The sequence below is a fragment of the Nannobrachium achirus genome (genome assembly GCF_963921795.1).
Source record: "Nannobrachium achirus genome assembly, chromosome: 11".
In the NCBI taxonomy this organism is placed as follows: domain Eukaryota; kingdom Metazoa; phylum Chordata; class Actinopteri; order Myctophiformes; family Myctophidae; genus Nannobrachium; species Nannobrachium achirus.
The window spans coordinates 30442505-30459402 of NC_137820.1; the positions used below are offsets into that span (position 1 = coordinate 30442505).

At 42.5% G+C, this 16898-nt stretch overlaps 1 protein-coding gene across 3 annotated transcripts in view; it reads left to right on the forward strand.

Moving 5' to 3' along the window:
• kif21a (kinesin family member 21A) overlaps window positions 1-16576 on the forward strand; it is a 98297-nt gene extending 81721 nt beyond the window's left edge. For all 3 annotated transcript variants that reach the window (XM_080737809.1, XM_080737811.1, XM_080737810.1), the window contains 9 exons: window positions 365-546; window positions 1288-1416; window positions 5681-5817; window positions 7676-7850; window positions 8891-9055; window positions 9733-9850; window positions 11591-11761; window positions 12496-12695; window positions 14259-16576. In XM_080737809.1, coding sequence (XP_080593935.1) covers window positions 365-546; window positions 1288-1416; window positions 5681-5817; window positions 7676-7850; window positions 8891-9055; window positions 9733-9850; window positions 11591-11761; window positions 12496-12695; window positions 14259-14349 — 1368 coding nt within the window. In that variant the 3' untranslated portion in view covers window positions 14350-16576. The remainder of the gene's footprint in view (window positions 1-364; window positions 547-1287; window positions 1417-5680; window positions 5818-7675; window positions 7851-8890; window positions 9056-9732; window positions 9851-11590; window positions 11762-12495; window positions 12696-14258) is intronic.
• The last annotated feature ends 322 nt before the right edge of the window (window positions 16577-16898 follow it).

The window sequence follows — 16898 nt, forward strand, 5'->3', positions numbered from 1 at the left end:
ACCTTGCTTATTGCAAGTACCGAATTCCGAAAGTAGAAAGTACTCATTATGCAGAAGTTTTCAAATGTATATAGAAAAAAACCTGATCTACCATGCGACACATAGATCGGCTATTTTCTAATGGCCGAAATATTAAGGCTGAAGTGGTTAATGTTTTTTTTGTATTTATAATCTAAATCTACAGTACAAAGCAACTAGAGTTTTCATACAATTGTAGTGGAGTAAAAGTCAAATATTTGCCTATGAGATGTAGTGGAGTAAAATGGAACTACTCCACTAAAGTAAGTACGGTACTTGAGTAAATGTACTTAGTTACTTTACACCACTGATAAATAGTAATTGAAATGTATTGCGCTGCCTACAGGCCCGTAGAAGGACCACCACCCAGATGGAGTTGCTTTACGCTAACAGCGACTCGGCCCCTGACACCCCCACCACTGACTTCTCCAGCCCCATCCTGTTACCACTGGCTGAGACACCTGACGGATGTGCAGACAGGGACTTCACTGCTCACTCCCCTGGCTTTTCCTCTAAAATGGGCAGCATGTAAGTCCAGGCCTGACGCTTGGCTCACTCTGCAAGCTGCTGCTGTTGCTGCCGCTACTGTGCGGTTCCTGCATGTTCATATGGCCTTTTTAATATTATTATTTTAATATTATATCACCGTACAAGTTTGCCTGACATTGTCCTTTAGCCCTCCTGTATATCAAATCATTCTCTAACCAAGACAATTGTCTAATCTTAGTCTTAGTCATTTAGGCATGTTGTAGGAAATAACAATTTAGATTACTTAAACCCAAAGTTTTTTCCCTCTATTTTCACTGCAGTAGCGTGCAATTTATTCCTTCTTTTATTTTATTAATTGCATTGTTTTCATTCATATGCACTAATAGCTCAACTTCTTGAACCAATTTTGGCTCTAAAATAACTCGCAGAAGGCCGTCTCTTCGAAATGTAAACTGCTTGAATTGTTTGCAAGAGTAACTTGGCTGTCAGCGTGCCCTCAGTAAAACTATGCAGTGATTTTGGGTGGACACTGTGTAGTGTGAACGCTACACAGTGCCCAACAGTAATACAATTAATCCATTTGGCGAAAGAAGAGCCACTGTTTTGGAGACTATATAAAATGTCAGGTAACGTTTCTATGTGTACTGCATGCTGCTCATTATATTGCATCGTTATTTTCTTTTTGGCTTCACACATCATTCTTATGTTATGTATGTTTTTGGTGTCCTTATGTCCTTCGTTTCCGTGGCTAACACTAAACAAACTTGCGAAACACGGCAGTCCCGCTCCCAGAACTTCAACGGCGGGTTCCGAAAAGCGAGTGCCGGAACCTTCCCCGCTCTCTCGCAGGAAGACCTATGAGAAGGCGCAAGCGGCGTCTGACCGCTCCAAGGTCAAGGAGATGAAACAGTAAGGAGACAGTTTGTCCCACATTGTGAAGGCTGGAGAAGCCGACGAGTCGCATACTGTTAACTGTTACTGTAATCCTTCTTCCAACTCCACTAATAACTCTTCCTCTGGGTGTACCTGCTTCGGGAAAGCATGGTGTGTGCGTGTGTGTGTGTGTGTGTGTGTGTGTGTGTGTGTGTGTGTGTGTGTGTGTGTGTGTGTGCGTGTGCGTGTATACACTAAATCAGTATTTCTGCTGTGCCTGGTGTGTCTTGTCAAGTTCCACACTGAATTTAAAGTAATTGTTCTTGAGGGTATACATACTGTCCACTGTGCATATAGACAAGTGGTTCTCAAACCTTTTATTTTAAACCAGTGTCCATTTGGTTTGGTTGGGTAGAGTATTAAGGTAAGGTCAATGATATTCTTAGGTAAAAATGAAACATTGTTTGGTTAAAAGGTTAAGGAACTTCATTGCCATATAGTTTGTTCAGTAACAGTAGATGTCTCTCCAGGTCTTTAAGTGAAAATACATTGTCAGGTAGGTTACAATATTTCAGCCATTCAGGAGAGAGTACCCATTAATCAGCTTCATTTCTATAGTGTGCCAGTTCCAGTTTTATTTCTGTGTGTCATCACTTCCAACTTGTTTAATCTGTATCCTGTCTGAGTTCTCTATCCTGACATACAATCATCTTTTAATAGCAGAAAAGGGCTCCAAAAATATCTTAAGAAATAAATAATAATAATAAAGAGCCATGAGAGATTGGAGATTCCTATTACTGAACAAACACACTATAGCAGTCAGAATATAGAGCTATTTAACACTTGTTTTAACCTAAGAAAATCACTTACCCTACCCTTTTAATGTGTTTAATCAATGTTTAATCAATGGTTAATTAACCACCCATTTTCAATTTTGAACTATGTCATTAATATACCTTAGAGGAGTTGGAAATAAATAATAAATAAATAAAAAAGTTCCCCCCTTCTGTGTTGACAAATACTGGAGGATATTTTTGGGGTTTGTATTGCAAAGTACACCGAGATGACATCACACCGGTGTACTTTACAATACAAACCCCAAAATCTATCCTCCACTTCTAGGCAACTTTTTTCCCCCCCACACAACTAAGGTATATTAATGACATAGTTCAATATTGAAACTGGGTGGTCTTCCCCTTTAATTAACATACTGTAGACAAGCAACTGATTTGAGTAAAAAGGGCATAGAGGCTCTAAAAAGAAATCAGTGTCCCATAGGAATGAATGCTCTTCTGGTTCGATGCGTTCACAAAACGAGTGGAAACGAATCGTAAGGTATAATCGTTTACAATTTGCTACCTAAAGCAATGTCTGTGGACCATTCCTTATGGGTGGTTAAGAATTTCTTGCTTCGTCTGACAAGTTGAGACAGATAAGTCCAGAGAGCCCGTTTTGTTCATGGCATTTTAAGGCATAAATTCAGTGTTGAACTTGTTATTTAACTACTCAATCAATAATCTAAACAATATAAGGTCTTATGCCTGTATATTGAAGACATTGCTATCTTTACACTTCCTGAGAAATGTGGTACTAATTTTCTGCGATTGCCAAAAAACAAACCTGAGTGAGCTGCTCTCCGCTGCTTGGGAATTAATTAATGTGTCTGCTACAGTACATGAGGCTATTAAACACAAAGAAAATGTCATGTCACGGTTATTGTGACCAAAGAAATTGCGATTTACGACATTACCGCGATAATCAAAAATATCCCCAACATCCACACATCCAGTGGCGGAACATTTGCAAAAAAAATAGCAGATCTACAAGCGGTGCGACACGTTGTGAGTTTGTAGATCGGCTATTTTTTGGCAAAGAGATTTGGTAGAGAGTGAAAAAAAAGACTGTATCAAGTACGTTATTTCCAGGTCCGTTTTACCAATTATAGAGGGTTTAAATGGTACCGGATATAATGGAGCTTGGCAAATAAAAGGTGAATAACCCAGTACATGACGGAGTATAATTTCACGACAAAAGTACATCTCCCCGATACGATGTGTTTTTATCGCGATGAACAATAATAACGATTATCGTCCCATCTCTAGTAGAGAGAAGTGAGATTGATGTTAGGCATAGACCTGAGACGTTTGCCAGTGTAGTTCTACATGCAGTGCAGCACATTGCACTGACACAATCTGTCAAGACTGTGCGGGCAGCTTGTCCAAAATGGCTGGCTTATCAGGATATAATATGTGACAGACCCTGAATGTCTGATGCAATGTGGCTGTGCTGGTTAAGAGTAAGTGACAATAACCGAGATGTCAGAAGAGCTGTATAATAGCTGAGAGGTATATCTACTGAATAGGTTAGTTTTGACATCATGATGTATCATGTAATACATACACTGTAGATCATAAATGACATGTTACAGTAATAGCTTAAAGGTGGGGTAAGTGATTTCACTTAAGTTTCAGTTTCAGTTTTCATGTAGGTGCCTTCCTCCAATCATGATCAAGTGGGGGCGGGCCTTGGTGTGCATAAGCCTGCCCCCACTCGACAATGATTGGAGGAAGGCCCCACTCTATCCTGATTGGAGGAAAACCTGTCACCCAAAAGTTTTGGTGGAGCAACTGAAACTGTTTTTTTTCCCCTTTTATTTAGGTGATAAGGCTGAAGTCCAAATATGGACCAAACACTCTATAGTAACTAGTATTATCAGACCCATTTTGTTATTATTTGAAATAAATGAAATGGCTTACCCTACCTTTAATGAAAAGAGAGATAAATACTACAACATGTTGTGTAGAAAACATTAATCTCAGAAATATCTATTGCCTACGTAATCACAACTAGGAAAGGGTTGAAGAAAGAGATAGAGAATGATAGCTGAGTCAGGGAGAGCTGCAATGAGACAAACTAAAGAATGCGGGACACTTCATTCCCCCTCCAGGATGAGCGGACGCCTCCACCACTTCGTCTACTCCGTTCCCTCCTCCATCCCCAAGTATACATTTTGTTGTTTAACCGTGTGGCACAAACTGGAGGTGATTGTGTAGAGCGTATTCACAAGGTGTGGTTTCCCAACTCTCATCACGACCTGCAGTGCTGCTCATCAAAGTGAATTGAGAGTAATTTTTCAAGCATCTAAAGTCCATTACTTCTGACTTTCCCCATTACAGAGACACATGACTATCCCTTTAACAAAGACTCGACTAGACATGGTAAATGTGACATTACTGCCGATCAGAGTTACTATAGTTAGTTACAAACTAAATAATGGAAACTTAAATTAACAACCAGATTTTTAAACTGAAATAAAAATTTAAACAAGGCTTTACAAGAAAACTAAGTGAAATTGTATTGTCTGTTTACAAAACTAACTAAAACTATTTAAAAGAATAGAGAAAATGTCCTTAGTAAAACTACATTTAGCTGTGCCAGTTTTAAGCCCTGTTGTAAAAACAAATCAAAACCGTAAAAAGGTAGACATTGAGAAACAGTAGAATAGACAATGATTGACACTGGCTTGGTCATTTTAACCTTCCTCTTCCCGCACCTCACCAGTGATTGATTATATTGACAATGACATCGGTGACAACCAGGCCATCAGCCCTTCCCGGCAACAGTCAATAGCCATGTCTTCATTACTGTACATACAGTTCAATGACACCACGAGCCAACGTGCTGACAACATCAGTCAATCTTTTTATAGATCCAGCTGCCTTTGACGTTATCGAACAAGCGTCCCCCCCCACTCGGTCACTAGTTTCCAATGTCCTGTCTTGACCGTCTTTTCTCCTTGGGTTGTGTTAATCCATTGTAGGCTGGATGAGCGAGGCTCCTCGGAGCTCGAGGTACACAAACGGGGGGTTGGTTCTGTGTGTCCTCTGGGTTGGTCTTTCATCGGGGAGGGGTTGGCTTTTGTTCGCGTCCGTCGTACCCTTCTCTTCTGTGCTTCTGTGTTTGAGTCATCACTTTCTCCTATGATTTGCTGCATGCTGCTCACTGGCCAAGCGGGATGCACGTTTTCCCCTTTTTGTTGCATGACTGCGAGTGTGCTGATGATTTGATTTACAGTATGTGGTGTCAATTCTTGTTCTCCAAGGTTATTACACTTTAACAAGGTTCTTTTCATGACTAGTGTGTGTGTGTGTGTGTGTGTGTGTGTGTGTGTGTGTGTGTGTGTGTGTGTGTGTGTGTGTGTGTGTGTGTGTGTGTGTGTGTGTGTGTGTGTGTGTGTGTGTGTGTGTGTGTGTGTGTGTGTGTGTGTGTGTGTGTGTGTGTGTGTGCGTGTGTGTGTCAGAGGTGTAATCAACCCAGTGCCATCCTCTAAGGGCAGCAGGTCAGGGACATTGCAGTGTGTGCATGTGGCAGAGGGCCACAGCAAGGCTGTCCTCTGCGTGGACTGTACTGATGACCTCCTCTTCACCGGATCCAAAGGTCAGCACCAGCATTCCCTCCGTTCCCTTTCAATCAGTGTTCATTTTGTTAACCAAAACGGTCAACGGCACGGCTTCTACTGGGCCATTACCAGATTTTTTTTTACAAAGACTCAAACTGAAACTGTGGTTTAGTTTAGTAATGCACAGAGCACTTTCAGTTAATTATTTTTTAAAGCCTAGATTTAATGTTTAAATGTTTTTGTCCAATTCTAATTTTACTTATTACGTTAGCTTTAGTTAAAGCTATACTGTGTAAGTTGCTCAACTAGTGGTCAGTAGCTGTATAGCAAACCGTGGTCGCATCCGCGTCCGCCTGCACCTCGCCGAGATCTATCTTTAGAGGGGTCCCTGGTTCCTGTGCGTTCAGGCATTCCGGAGAAACGGACTCCTTCACCTGAGTATATGCTGTTATGTTGAGGCAAGCTACATCCTGAGAAGTCAGCAAGATGCGCTGTGATTGGCCGGCAGTGTATAACCCTCGCTGTGATTGTCCGGTAGTGTATGATGACGTAATTTTGCCGCGAAATCCGGTCCCCGGCCAGAATCATAGAAAACATATTTACAGAAGGCTTTAGGGGCTGAAATTCACGGAGTGGGTGTTCTAAAACTTTAGCGATTTAATATTAGATCAAATTTAAGATTTGTTTAATTAAAAAAGTTGCATAGTATAACTTTAACTAGTATAACCCTGCAAACCACAAGGCCTCTGAGCTGGTCTGAGCAAAATATTCCTTCCAATAAAAATGTGTTCTATTGATTACCAATGTAACAAATGTACAAATGTAGCTCTCAGTCTGATTGCGACCGTCAGGGAGCAGTTTACTATGAAAACCTCCACCGGCCGTCCGTCCGTCGGTCGGTCACACGTCACAAGTCACACCTTTGCCCTGCTCATATCTCCGCATCAGTATATAGGGCTTGTTTGTTTATTGTATGACATCACGCCACATCATCAGCTGTGGACTCTGTGATGTCATCGTATCGCATCAGTATATAGGGCTTGTTTGTTTATTGTATGACATCACGCCACATCATCAGCTGTGGACTCTGTGATGTCATCGTATCTCCATATATGGCCATCTCCGTATATGGAGATATAAGTCGTCCATGCCCAAGTATGGGCTGGTGAGGTCAGACTTTGTGTGATGCGTAGGTTATCTCCATATATGGAGATTCAACATTCCAGGTGTAACTATGGCTACCCGTATGACGTGAGAGGTGGAGGTTGTGATATTTGTGGAGATAAGCGACCAACGGTCGCTTATCTCCCGATTAGGGAGTCTTACTGGTGACCTAAAAAGTCTTGATATCTCCCCTGGATTATAGGGACTTCACTTTAGTCTAGCGGTTAAGACTTTGGCTTTCCACACGGGAGACCCGGGTTCGAATGCCGGGTATAATAACACCAATTGCTGTGATTTAGGGATAGGACGATAAGCGATATTATAATTTATCGTGATAAAAAACACTCACAATTATCGAATCGTGGAGATTTAATCTATCGTGATATCGTCCTCCGTCATGCACTGGGATAAATTCACCTTTTATTTGCCGAGCTGCATATCTGGTATCACTTAAACCCTCTATAATTGGTAAAAGGTACTTAGATACATACTTGATACAGTCTTTTTTTCACTCTCTATCAAATGTCTTTGCCAAACAATAGCCTTGTAGATCTGCTATTTTTGGCAAATGTTCCGCCCCAGGATAATGGATGTTTGTTGGGGATATTTTAATTATCATGATAATATTGTAAAATCGAGATATCTTTGGTCACAATAATCGTGATATGAAATTTTCATATCGTCCCATCCCTACTGTCATTACAATATGTATCTCTCCTGGCTCCCTTGCAGACCGTACCTGTAAGGTGTGGAACCTGGTGACGGGACAGGAGATCATGTCTCTGGGAGGTCATCCCAACAACGTGGTGTCCGTCCGCTACAGCTCCAGCCTGGTGTTCACCGTCTCCACCTCCTACATCAAAGTGTGGGACATCAGAGACTCTGCCAAGTGCATCCGCACACTGACGTGAGTGGGCTGGACAGTATAGTATGTACCGTTAGTGCCTATTGAGATTGGCAGATTTCACCCAGGATTTTTTTTTTTCCATCTCACTCACTTCATGCCTAGTCAACTGACACCAGTCTACTGATTTCACACTCCTTTTAATAAAATGTAGTCAACCACTAATAAAACACTATAAACATTTTTGTTGGTTTTGCTATTTGATTTATTAAAGACGTCTTAAAAAAGTTTTTTTTTTCTCCTTTGTTCAATTCAAATGAGCTGTTTGCTTGAGAAACCATAGGAATACACTGTGATCTGGGCAGATTGCCCCAGAAAATGTGCCAAGCTCAATAGGCACCAAGGGTATATCGTTGCTGTAGGAGCAGACACCCCTTATTCTCCATGTTCTAACATTTTGTGTGTTTCAGGCTTTTGGGAACACCCTGAACAGTTTTTAATTTGCTTCATTCAGTATTTCGATATTTGATCATCAGGCGACAGCAGCACATTCAAGTGCAATCACTGCCAGAGAGACATTCGCAAGTGGGACTGTACAGCCACACTAAGAAATGCTCCCTCGGCACCACCTGATCTAATCAAGTGCGCTTGTGCCATGTGCCATGGTCTCTCAAGACTGACGGTCGCTACTATCAGTCCCTCTCAGTTCAGAACCCCTCCCCATATACACCCATTGTAACTTTCAAACTCCATTTTAACCATGATAGATTCATTAAAACACCCATTATTCTTTCTGGTGACTCATCCTAATACGTGAGCTGGCTGTGTTTTTTCGATTCATACAATGGGTGTGTATGGGGAGGGGCCCTGGATGGGGAGGGCCTGATAACATTTACATCAAATATCTAAATACTGAATCAGGCAAATTAAAATGTGTTCAGGGTGTTCCCAAAAGCCGATGATGGCGATAAAATGACCAAAAGCTTTTTTTGAAAGTGAAATATCCCTTTAATTGCCCATCCCTGACAGATCTACATGCTTTCTCTTCTGCTTTTCATGGTGTGTGGATGCGTTTGGTTGATGTTCTGTGTGTTGTTCCCCAGGTCCTCGGGTCAGGTCAGCATGGGAGAGGTGTGCGCGTCCAACACCAACCGGACGGTCACCATCCCTGCGGGGGAGAACCAGATCTACCAGATAGCCCTCAACCCCAGTGGGACGGTCCTGTACGCTGCCGCAGGCAACTCTGTCCGGGTCTGGGACCTCCGGAGGTATACAGTGTGATAAAAGTTTGTCATTAATTGGTAGCTGTCGCGTGGCATTAGTGGTGGTAATATTCAGGGTTCACAGAGAATGGAATTCCTTTTTTTTCTGTGCTTTGCCAGTCATGTTATAAGGACTAAGGAGTAGTAAGACTTGAATTGAGTGAGCGCAGTGGTGTGTTGCCCCCTAGTGTCATTTGCCTATATTGTACCTGTTAAGTTTGTGACATGAATGCTTGTGAAATTGTTTGCGTAAACCCAGTATGATACCGCCATCACTGTTCTCGTCCTTTCTCTCTTTTATTTAAGTTTTGTAGCTGTTAAATCCTGTATTTATTTTTTTTTTTGTAAATGCCTTTTGTATGAGGAAAACCTACATTAGTTTTACTCTTATGTACCTGTACAAAAGACTTAACAATAAAGTACAACCTTGAACCTTGAACTAGTTGTCAAAGTAATAACTCCTGTTATGTAAAGCAGTGGTTCTCAACCTTTTCAGGCCGCGACCCCCAAAATAATCATATTTTAACTGGGTACCCCCCCACCCTATGAGCACTAAGAGTTGAGGCATTACATTTAGGATAACACAGTTAGTTCTATTGTGAAAATAGCAGATCTACATGCTCACAACGCCTCGCAACACGAAAGTGGTTAACCATGGATTTCCTCTCCTATGTGGTCGCCAGGTTTGCATCCACAGGGAAGCTGACGGGTCACACCGGTCCCGTCATGTGTCTGACCGTGGACCAGACGGGGAATGGCCAAGACCTGGTCATCAGCGGCTCCAAGGACCACTACATCAAGGTAGATGTAACAATGTCCACTACTGGTGTACGTTATCTGGGATTATGTGGGCATCTCCCCATTCCTAATGTTTCATTGATTTCAGGGTCATGACATATTCAGAATTCAAATAAACAATAATCAATTCAAATAAGAGATTAAAACGCCAGGGACAAGTAGTTAATAAAGCATCACATCATTTAACCACTTTATCCATTTACTGTATACGTTGGTTTAGGCAGGAACATTCACGTCAAGCTGATTTAACCATTTATTGCATAAATGGACTACAGTTAATCTTGGCGTTTGAAGGGCTCCGCGTTTGGAGATGTTCCCTGAATTTTGGGCAAGCTTTTCTGAGCATGCTAAGCAAAACAAGGGAACACAAAGCAATACCCCCCATAGGGATACAATAGCAGAATAATAGCAATACATTGACATGTAACTTGTCAAAATCACAGTATTTGAGCTTAACCATGACATGTAACATAGTCAAAAATCACAGTATTGAGCTTAACAACATTGACATGAAACCTTGTCAAAATCACAGTACTTGAGCTTAAAGACAGGGTGAAATCAAAAACATGTTTTTCACACTTTTAGAGCATATCTGTAGTGATAATGTGGCCATACCTAACACTAGATGCCAAAAAAATAGAAAATAAACAATTTTTGTGTATATTTAATCAAAGGTCCCTAAATAGGCCATTCTTAACTCATCCAGAGCCCAGGACATTAACGGATTAGGGGGTCCAGAGTGCCCCCTCCCGGCCCCATTAACGGCCATTGTCTTATTTTGAAGGCCAGAAGTCTAGACCGGAAGTACTTCCGGTCTGACGTCATCGGATCCTGCGACGGAACCGATCATTGTTTACGTGGTGCCATGCTGGATTGCATAGGAGCGTTTATACATGTGTTTTATAAGCGAGCATCTGCCTCCATCTTCGCTTCTAAAGTGTTGTTTTGAGATAATGGACATTAAAGATGAGATCGGCCGTCCACCTCAATGTTATGGGATGACTATTGTGTGCTCGTGGAGCCGTGATGATGACAAATCAGCGCGGATTTCGTCTCCGGAGCGTCGGCCATTGTACTAGGTATTTTTACTCGCCGTTACAGTAATATATTACTTTTCGCGCGACATCGCGCATTCGGCACTATACGTACTCTAGTACTTATTGCGTGACATCACGCGAAAGGCACTAGATGAGTTAATTACTTCCTGTGAACAGAAATTCAAAAAGTGATGACATAGATAGACTTTTTGAATATAAATGAACCTTTGATTACATTCACCTGTTTGTTTCCCATTGCTGGCTCCCATTACTCCCATTACTCAGATTTTAAATGCCATCGCCTGAAGGGCTGGTCCCCTCGGATTGGTTCAGAAACACACAGGCTTCCTTTTCAAACTGAAACTTCAAAATAAAATACCCAAAATAGTCATTTCATTGGGTCTTTAACCACTTAACTTAATCAGACAATCACAAGTATTTGAGCTTAGCCAGACTGATCGTGCAAAGGTGGAGGCTGGGGTGGAGGAGGCAGCTATAGCAGCGAATGATTCCGAAGCTTCGGAAAACCAAGCATTGGTAGAGAAGCAAATCTTCTCCTCTGGGGGGGGGGGGGGGGGTCCCTGGCACAACACATTTTCAGATGGGAGGTCCGCAGCCAAATGTATATCAATTTGGGTGTCCTTGGCACATAAAAAGGTTTTAGAACCACTGGCTTCTGACAGCTGATGTTTGTGTCTGTTTGCAGCTGTTTGACGTGAGTGAAGGCTCTCTGGGCAGTGTCGTCCCCACGCACAACTTCGAGCCCCCCCACTACGACGGCATTGAGTCCCTGGTGGTCCAGGGAGACGTGCTGTTCAGCGGCTCCCGAGACAACGGCATCAAGAAGTGGGACCTGTCCCGCAAAGACCTGCTGCAGGTACACTAGACCACTGGTTCTCAACCTTTTCAGGCCCCAACCCCCAAAATAATCACATTTGAACTGGGGACCCCCCACCATGACGAGCACTAAGAGTTGAGGCATTACATTTTGTATAACACAGTTCCATTTTGAAAATAGCAGATCTACATGCTCACAACACAGCAGCTACACAATTTCTGCCTCTAATATTTGACAATTTGGCTTAATTTGTCTTTTTTTTTTTTTAAGATTTGTTTTTTGGGGCTTTTTATGCCTTTATTGATAGGACAGTAGACTGACAGGAAATGGGGAGAGAGATGGGGAATGACATGTGGCAAAGGTCGTCCGGATCGGGAATGGAACCGGCGACGCCACCAGGCATCATAGCCTAGTATGTGGTATGCGCCTTGACCACCAGGCCAGCGGGCGCCCCTTAATTTGTCTTTTTAGTATTAAAACCTAACCCTTAAATTGTCACTTTAAATGTGTGCAGGTACCCTCTATACACTTAAACGTTATGTTGGTTTGTTTGCTGTTGAGAGAGAAAACAATGTTGCACATTAAGCTAATCATCTGGGGACCCCCCAAAATAATTTGGGGTCCCGACCCACAGGTTGAGAACCACTGCAGTAAACCACACAGAGAATGGACTTTAATCACTGTCTCTGCACACTCTAGCTATCATAATAAAACAGTAAAGATAGAAAAAAGGTTTCAAAACGTAACTTTTAATATCTCCCATGGAACAACAGCAAGTGCCCAACGCCCACCGTGACTGGGTGTGTGCCCTGGGGGTGGTGCCCGGCTCGCCCGCCCTGCTGAGTGGCTGCAGGGGAGGGGTTCTTAAGCTGTGGCACACGGACACGCTGGGGACACTGGGAGAGCTGAAGGGCCACGAGAGTCCCATCAACAGCATCTCTACCAACAGCAGCCATCTGTTCACCGCCTCCGAGTGAGTCAATGCACGCACGCACGCACGCACGCGCACACACACACACACACACACACACACACACACACACACACACACACACACACACACACACACACACACACACACACACACACACACACACACACACACACACTAATAATTTATAGAAAATAAGTCATTTTTTGGGTGAACTACTCCTTTAAACCCTGATTTATTCTTTCATTGTACAACGATGTTGTGCAGCGAAAATGCCTGATCTGTTGGTTGTGTTATAGTCTTGGAGGATTTGCCTTGATACGTGGGCTTTTTGAGACATAGGTAACCTCCTTCATCTTTGCCTCTGGTTACTAGGGCTTTCACATCTAGTATTTTTTACAGATCGACTAGTTGAAGCCACTGCTAGTCGTCTAGTCGTTAACATATTAGGTCATTATAAAGAGCGCTGTGGCACGGCTTTTCACATCAGTCAAGTTACCATGACAACGTATACTCACACAAACCCACGTGTGCACGTTATCGCAACATAACAAGACCAGCATTTAGCTGCGACAGAATGGAAACATAGACTCACCAACATGACTGTAGCTGCTGTCTCTCGTTAAACAAAGTACACAATAATCCATTTGCGTGGTCGGCAATGGCGATGCTAGGCTTAGTAGGCTAGCTCGCTACACAACACAACACAACCACACCACCGTCTTTTAGTGACTTCTAATCAAACGAACGTCGGGCCGTCTGTTGTGAACTGGCAAGAAATGGGCTGTCCTCACTTGCTGCTTTGATCGCGCTACTATTTTATACTGTTAAACAACTATGTTCTGTAGAACTAGTCCCCTTGTAGTGGACAACGACTCACTCCTGTGTGCAGACACGGACTTTCACTTTGGGTGAACTCTGGGTGAACTCAACTGTCTTTGGGATTATTAACCCTCGGTAGGGAGATGCTGCTAGATGTGTGTGTGTGACTGGATAATAATATTCCGTTTATAATGGTTGTTAAAAATAAAACAATAACTATAATCGAATTGAAATTAGTTCATTAGGACATTAAAAAAAACGAAGATGTTTTTTTTTTCTTATTGACTTTTCGACTAGTACCTACAAGATCGACTAGTGGTTATACTAGTCGACTAGTCGGTGAAAGCCCTACTGGTTACCCATACTTGTTCAACTTCCTGCTACCCAGATTCTGTGCTGGGCTGACTTCCGGCCCAGAGATATAAGGGTTTCTTCCCAGAAGTTCTTCTCGCCCACCTAGTGGCAAAAAAAAGAACTTATGGGAACTCAGATTAGTTGCGTTATACCAGTTCTCCACCCTCCTGTTTCTGTCATCCGAACCAACACACTGTTTGTCCGATATTCCCTTTTGAGGTCATTCAATATCACATATCACATTTATAATGAAACGTTAATAAATAGAAGAATGTTTATATACAGTATAGGCCTATAAGTATTTTAAAATATTAATGTAATTATGTTTATTCAATAAAATACAGCTGGTTTATGCATCGGTGAGTCTCTAGACTGAAGTCAAGTCAAGCGGTGTCATGTATTACATGCACGTGAATATGTCTTTTCCAGTGACCGGACAGTGAAGATCTGGCGAGCACGCGGTGGATTGGACAGCACCTTAGACGGCACCGAAAATGCGGATGAGGTGGCCAGCAACTGAGCGCTGGCGCCCCCCCCTGGTGGTCACAACTGGAAGGACACTCTTGACGGCAGCCTGTGGTGCAGCTGCCCTGCACTTTGCCACGTTTGTTCGTTTGTTGCTTAGTACAAATGCTTGTGCCATGGATTACTGAATCCAAACAAGGCCACCAACACACACACACACACACACACACACACACACACACACACACACACACACACACACACACGTGCATATCCTGAACTCCTGAAGACTATTGCTGACACTATAGCACTCACTCACTCACTCTCTCACATACACACTTTAACATAAATTAGCCATCTGCGCTGCTCAGCTAATTCTGTGCTAGCGTATAGCTTAACACGTGCCGATATATAGGGTAATTGTGATGTTATTTGGAGGAATCAGCACATATGATTGAATGAGAAAATGAGACGGCAGAGAAATTATTTTTTATTTTTATTTTTTGCGGAGATAGTGGGGTTAGTAGCTGGCCTCCACAGCCCCCATCTCCTGGGAATGGAAACAATTGTTTTCTCTGCACTGTAATGAGAACCAATGTCCCCTCGGGGACATTTCCCCTTCAAATATCAAAAGTGGCTTTATTTATGTAGAAAGAAAAATAAGAGAAATCACCCTTCCCCCTTTAAAAAAATGCCCTCTCTCGCTTTGTGTTTTCCTCTTCAAGTTCAAGCGGCTGCTTAAAATCGGCGACCAAAATCCGTGACACGTTGTCTTTGACTTGTACTGTGGCACCGTACTTGTGAATCAAACGCACCACTATTAGCAACTCACACTTTAGCACTTGTTTGAAAAAAGAAAAAAAGAAAAGAGAAGAAAAAGAATAATAACCTACACTACTATTACTACTACTTGTCTTCTTGTTCCTGACGAATTCTCTGTCTGTGCAAGTACAGCGTTTTAAGCGAGGATAACCACTTTTTGTCATTGTGTCATTATGTGTAGCGATGGACTGTTCACTCTGACATGTGCCCCTCCCCAAACCACACAGCTGGACTCAGAGCTAACACCCCAATGCTGCTAGGTTGTGTGTTCGCCTCGGACCCCGAAGACGAGGGCTTCTCAACGGACTCCAGGTGACGTCCACCTGGTTATCGTAGCGATCTACTTGTATATACTGTAATTGTATCTTCTTTTCTGAGAAGAGGGGCTTTTGAACTCTGCCTGCGCTGTAAGCCTAAACCGTGTAGACTGACAGTCTTCCCTGGGCTAAGAAATGTAACTTCGTAACACTTTCGCTCTACTCTACTGTATGTACATGCCAAATGTCTTTTTTCGGAATAAGAAGAGAGACTGCGTTTGGCTATTTGGCTGGTCAAAGTCACCAGCCACCGTTGCCAACATGTGAGTAGTATGTGGTAGGGATGGGACGATACGCGATATTATCGTTTATCGTGATAAAAAACACTTGTGGAGATTTAATTTATCGTGATATCGTCCTCCGTCATGCACTGGGATCAATTCACCTTTTATTTGCCGAGCTGCATATACCACTTAAACCCTCTATAATTGGTAAAAAGGTACTTATAATATACGTACTTGATACAGTGACAGTCTTCTGTTTTTTTTCACTCTATCAAATGTCTTTGCCAAAGATAGCCGATCTACAAGCTCAAACGCGACGCGTTGTGAGCTTGTAGATCTGCTATTTTTTGGCAAATGTTCCGCCCCAGGATAATGGATTTTGATTATCGTGATAATATCGTAAATCGCGATTTCTTTTGTCACAATAATCGTGACATGAAATGTTCATATCGTCCCATCCCTAGTATGTGGTTGGTGATCATTTCTCCTCCCTGGTCTGTCTCCCATTTCTGGCTGTGTGAATCTCCTGTGTTCAGCTGGTTTATTTGTGAAGATTGCGTGACGTCGCTTTTGAATGTTCAGTAGAACGGCGACAATTAAATACAGTATGTGCTGTATGTATTCAGCAAAATGTTGAAAAAAGTATAATGTGACTGAATGTTTAATGGGACCACCGACCCTAGAGGCAGCCTCTGGCAGAGAAGCCAGAGGTCCAGAGACGGAGACTGATACGTTTGAATGGAGCCTGGCCTACGTGAGGCAGCAGGTGATGTTTTAATGGCCTATACTTCTTGTCCTTTTGATCGTTGAGGTGTTGCTTAATTCAACAGGTTCTGGACGAACCCTCCCCTCTTTTCCCCACTGGAGTTTTAGCAGCTATTCCAAAATGGTTGACTGTAGCGATTCTAATGTCAGATGCCTGGTGAGAATAAATGTCATCTGTCAAAAACATAATTTCCTGTGTCGTCTCTCGTCTTGTGTTTTGTCAGTCATTCTACAAAGGTAAATGGGATGGGATCCAACTGTAATGTATGCATTGCCAGAAGCCTCTGCAGTCAATTCTGGTGTTGCAGAATAGCAATTGATGGCGTAGGTACCGATATGGAATGTCAATTTTAATGCATTTTCAAATCCTAGTTTCATGGAACCAGAATTCTAAGACTTGTTATGCCAGTGTTTCTCAAGCTTTTTTCAGCATGGGCACACTTTTCATATCCCAAGAATCCATGGGCACACCAACA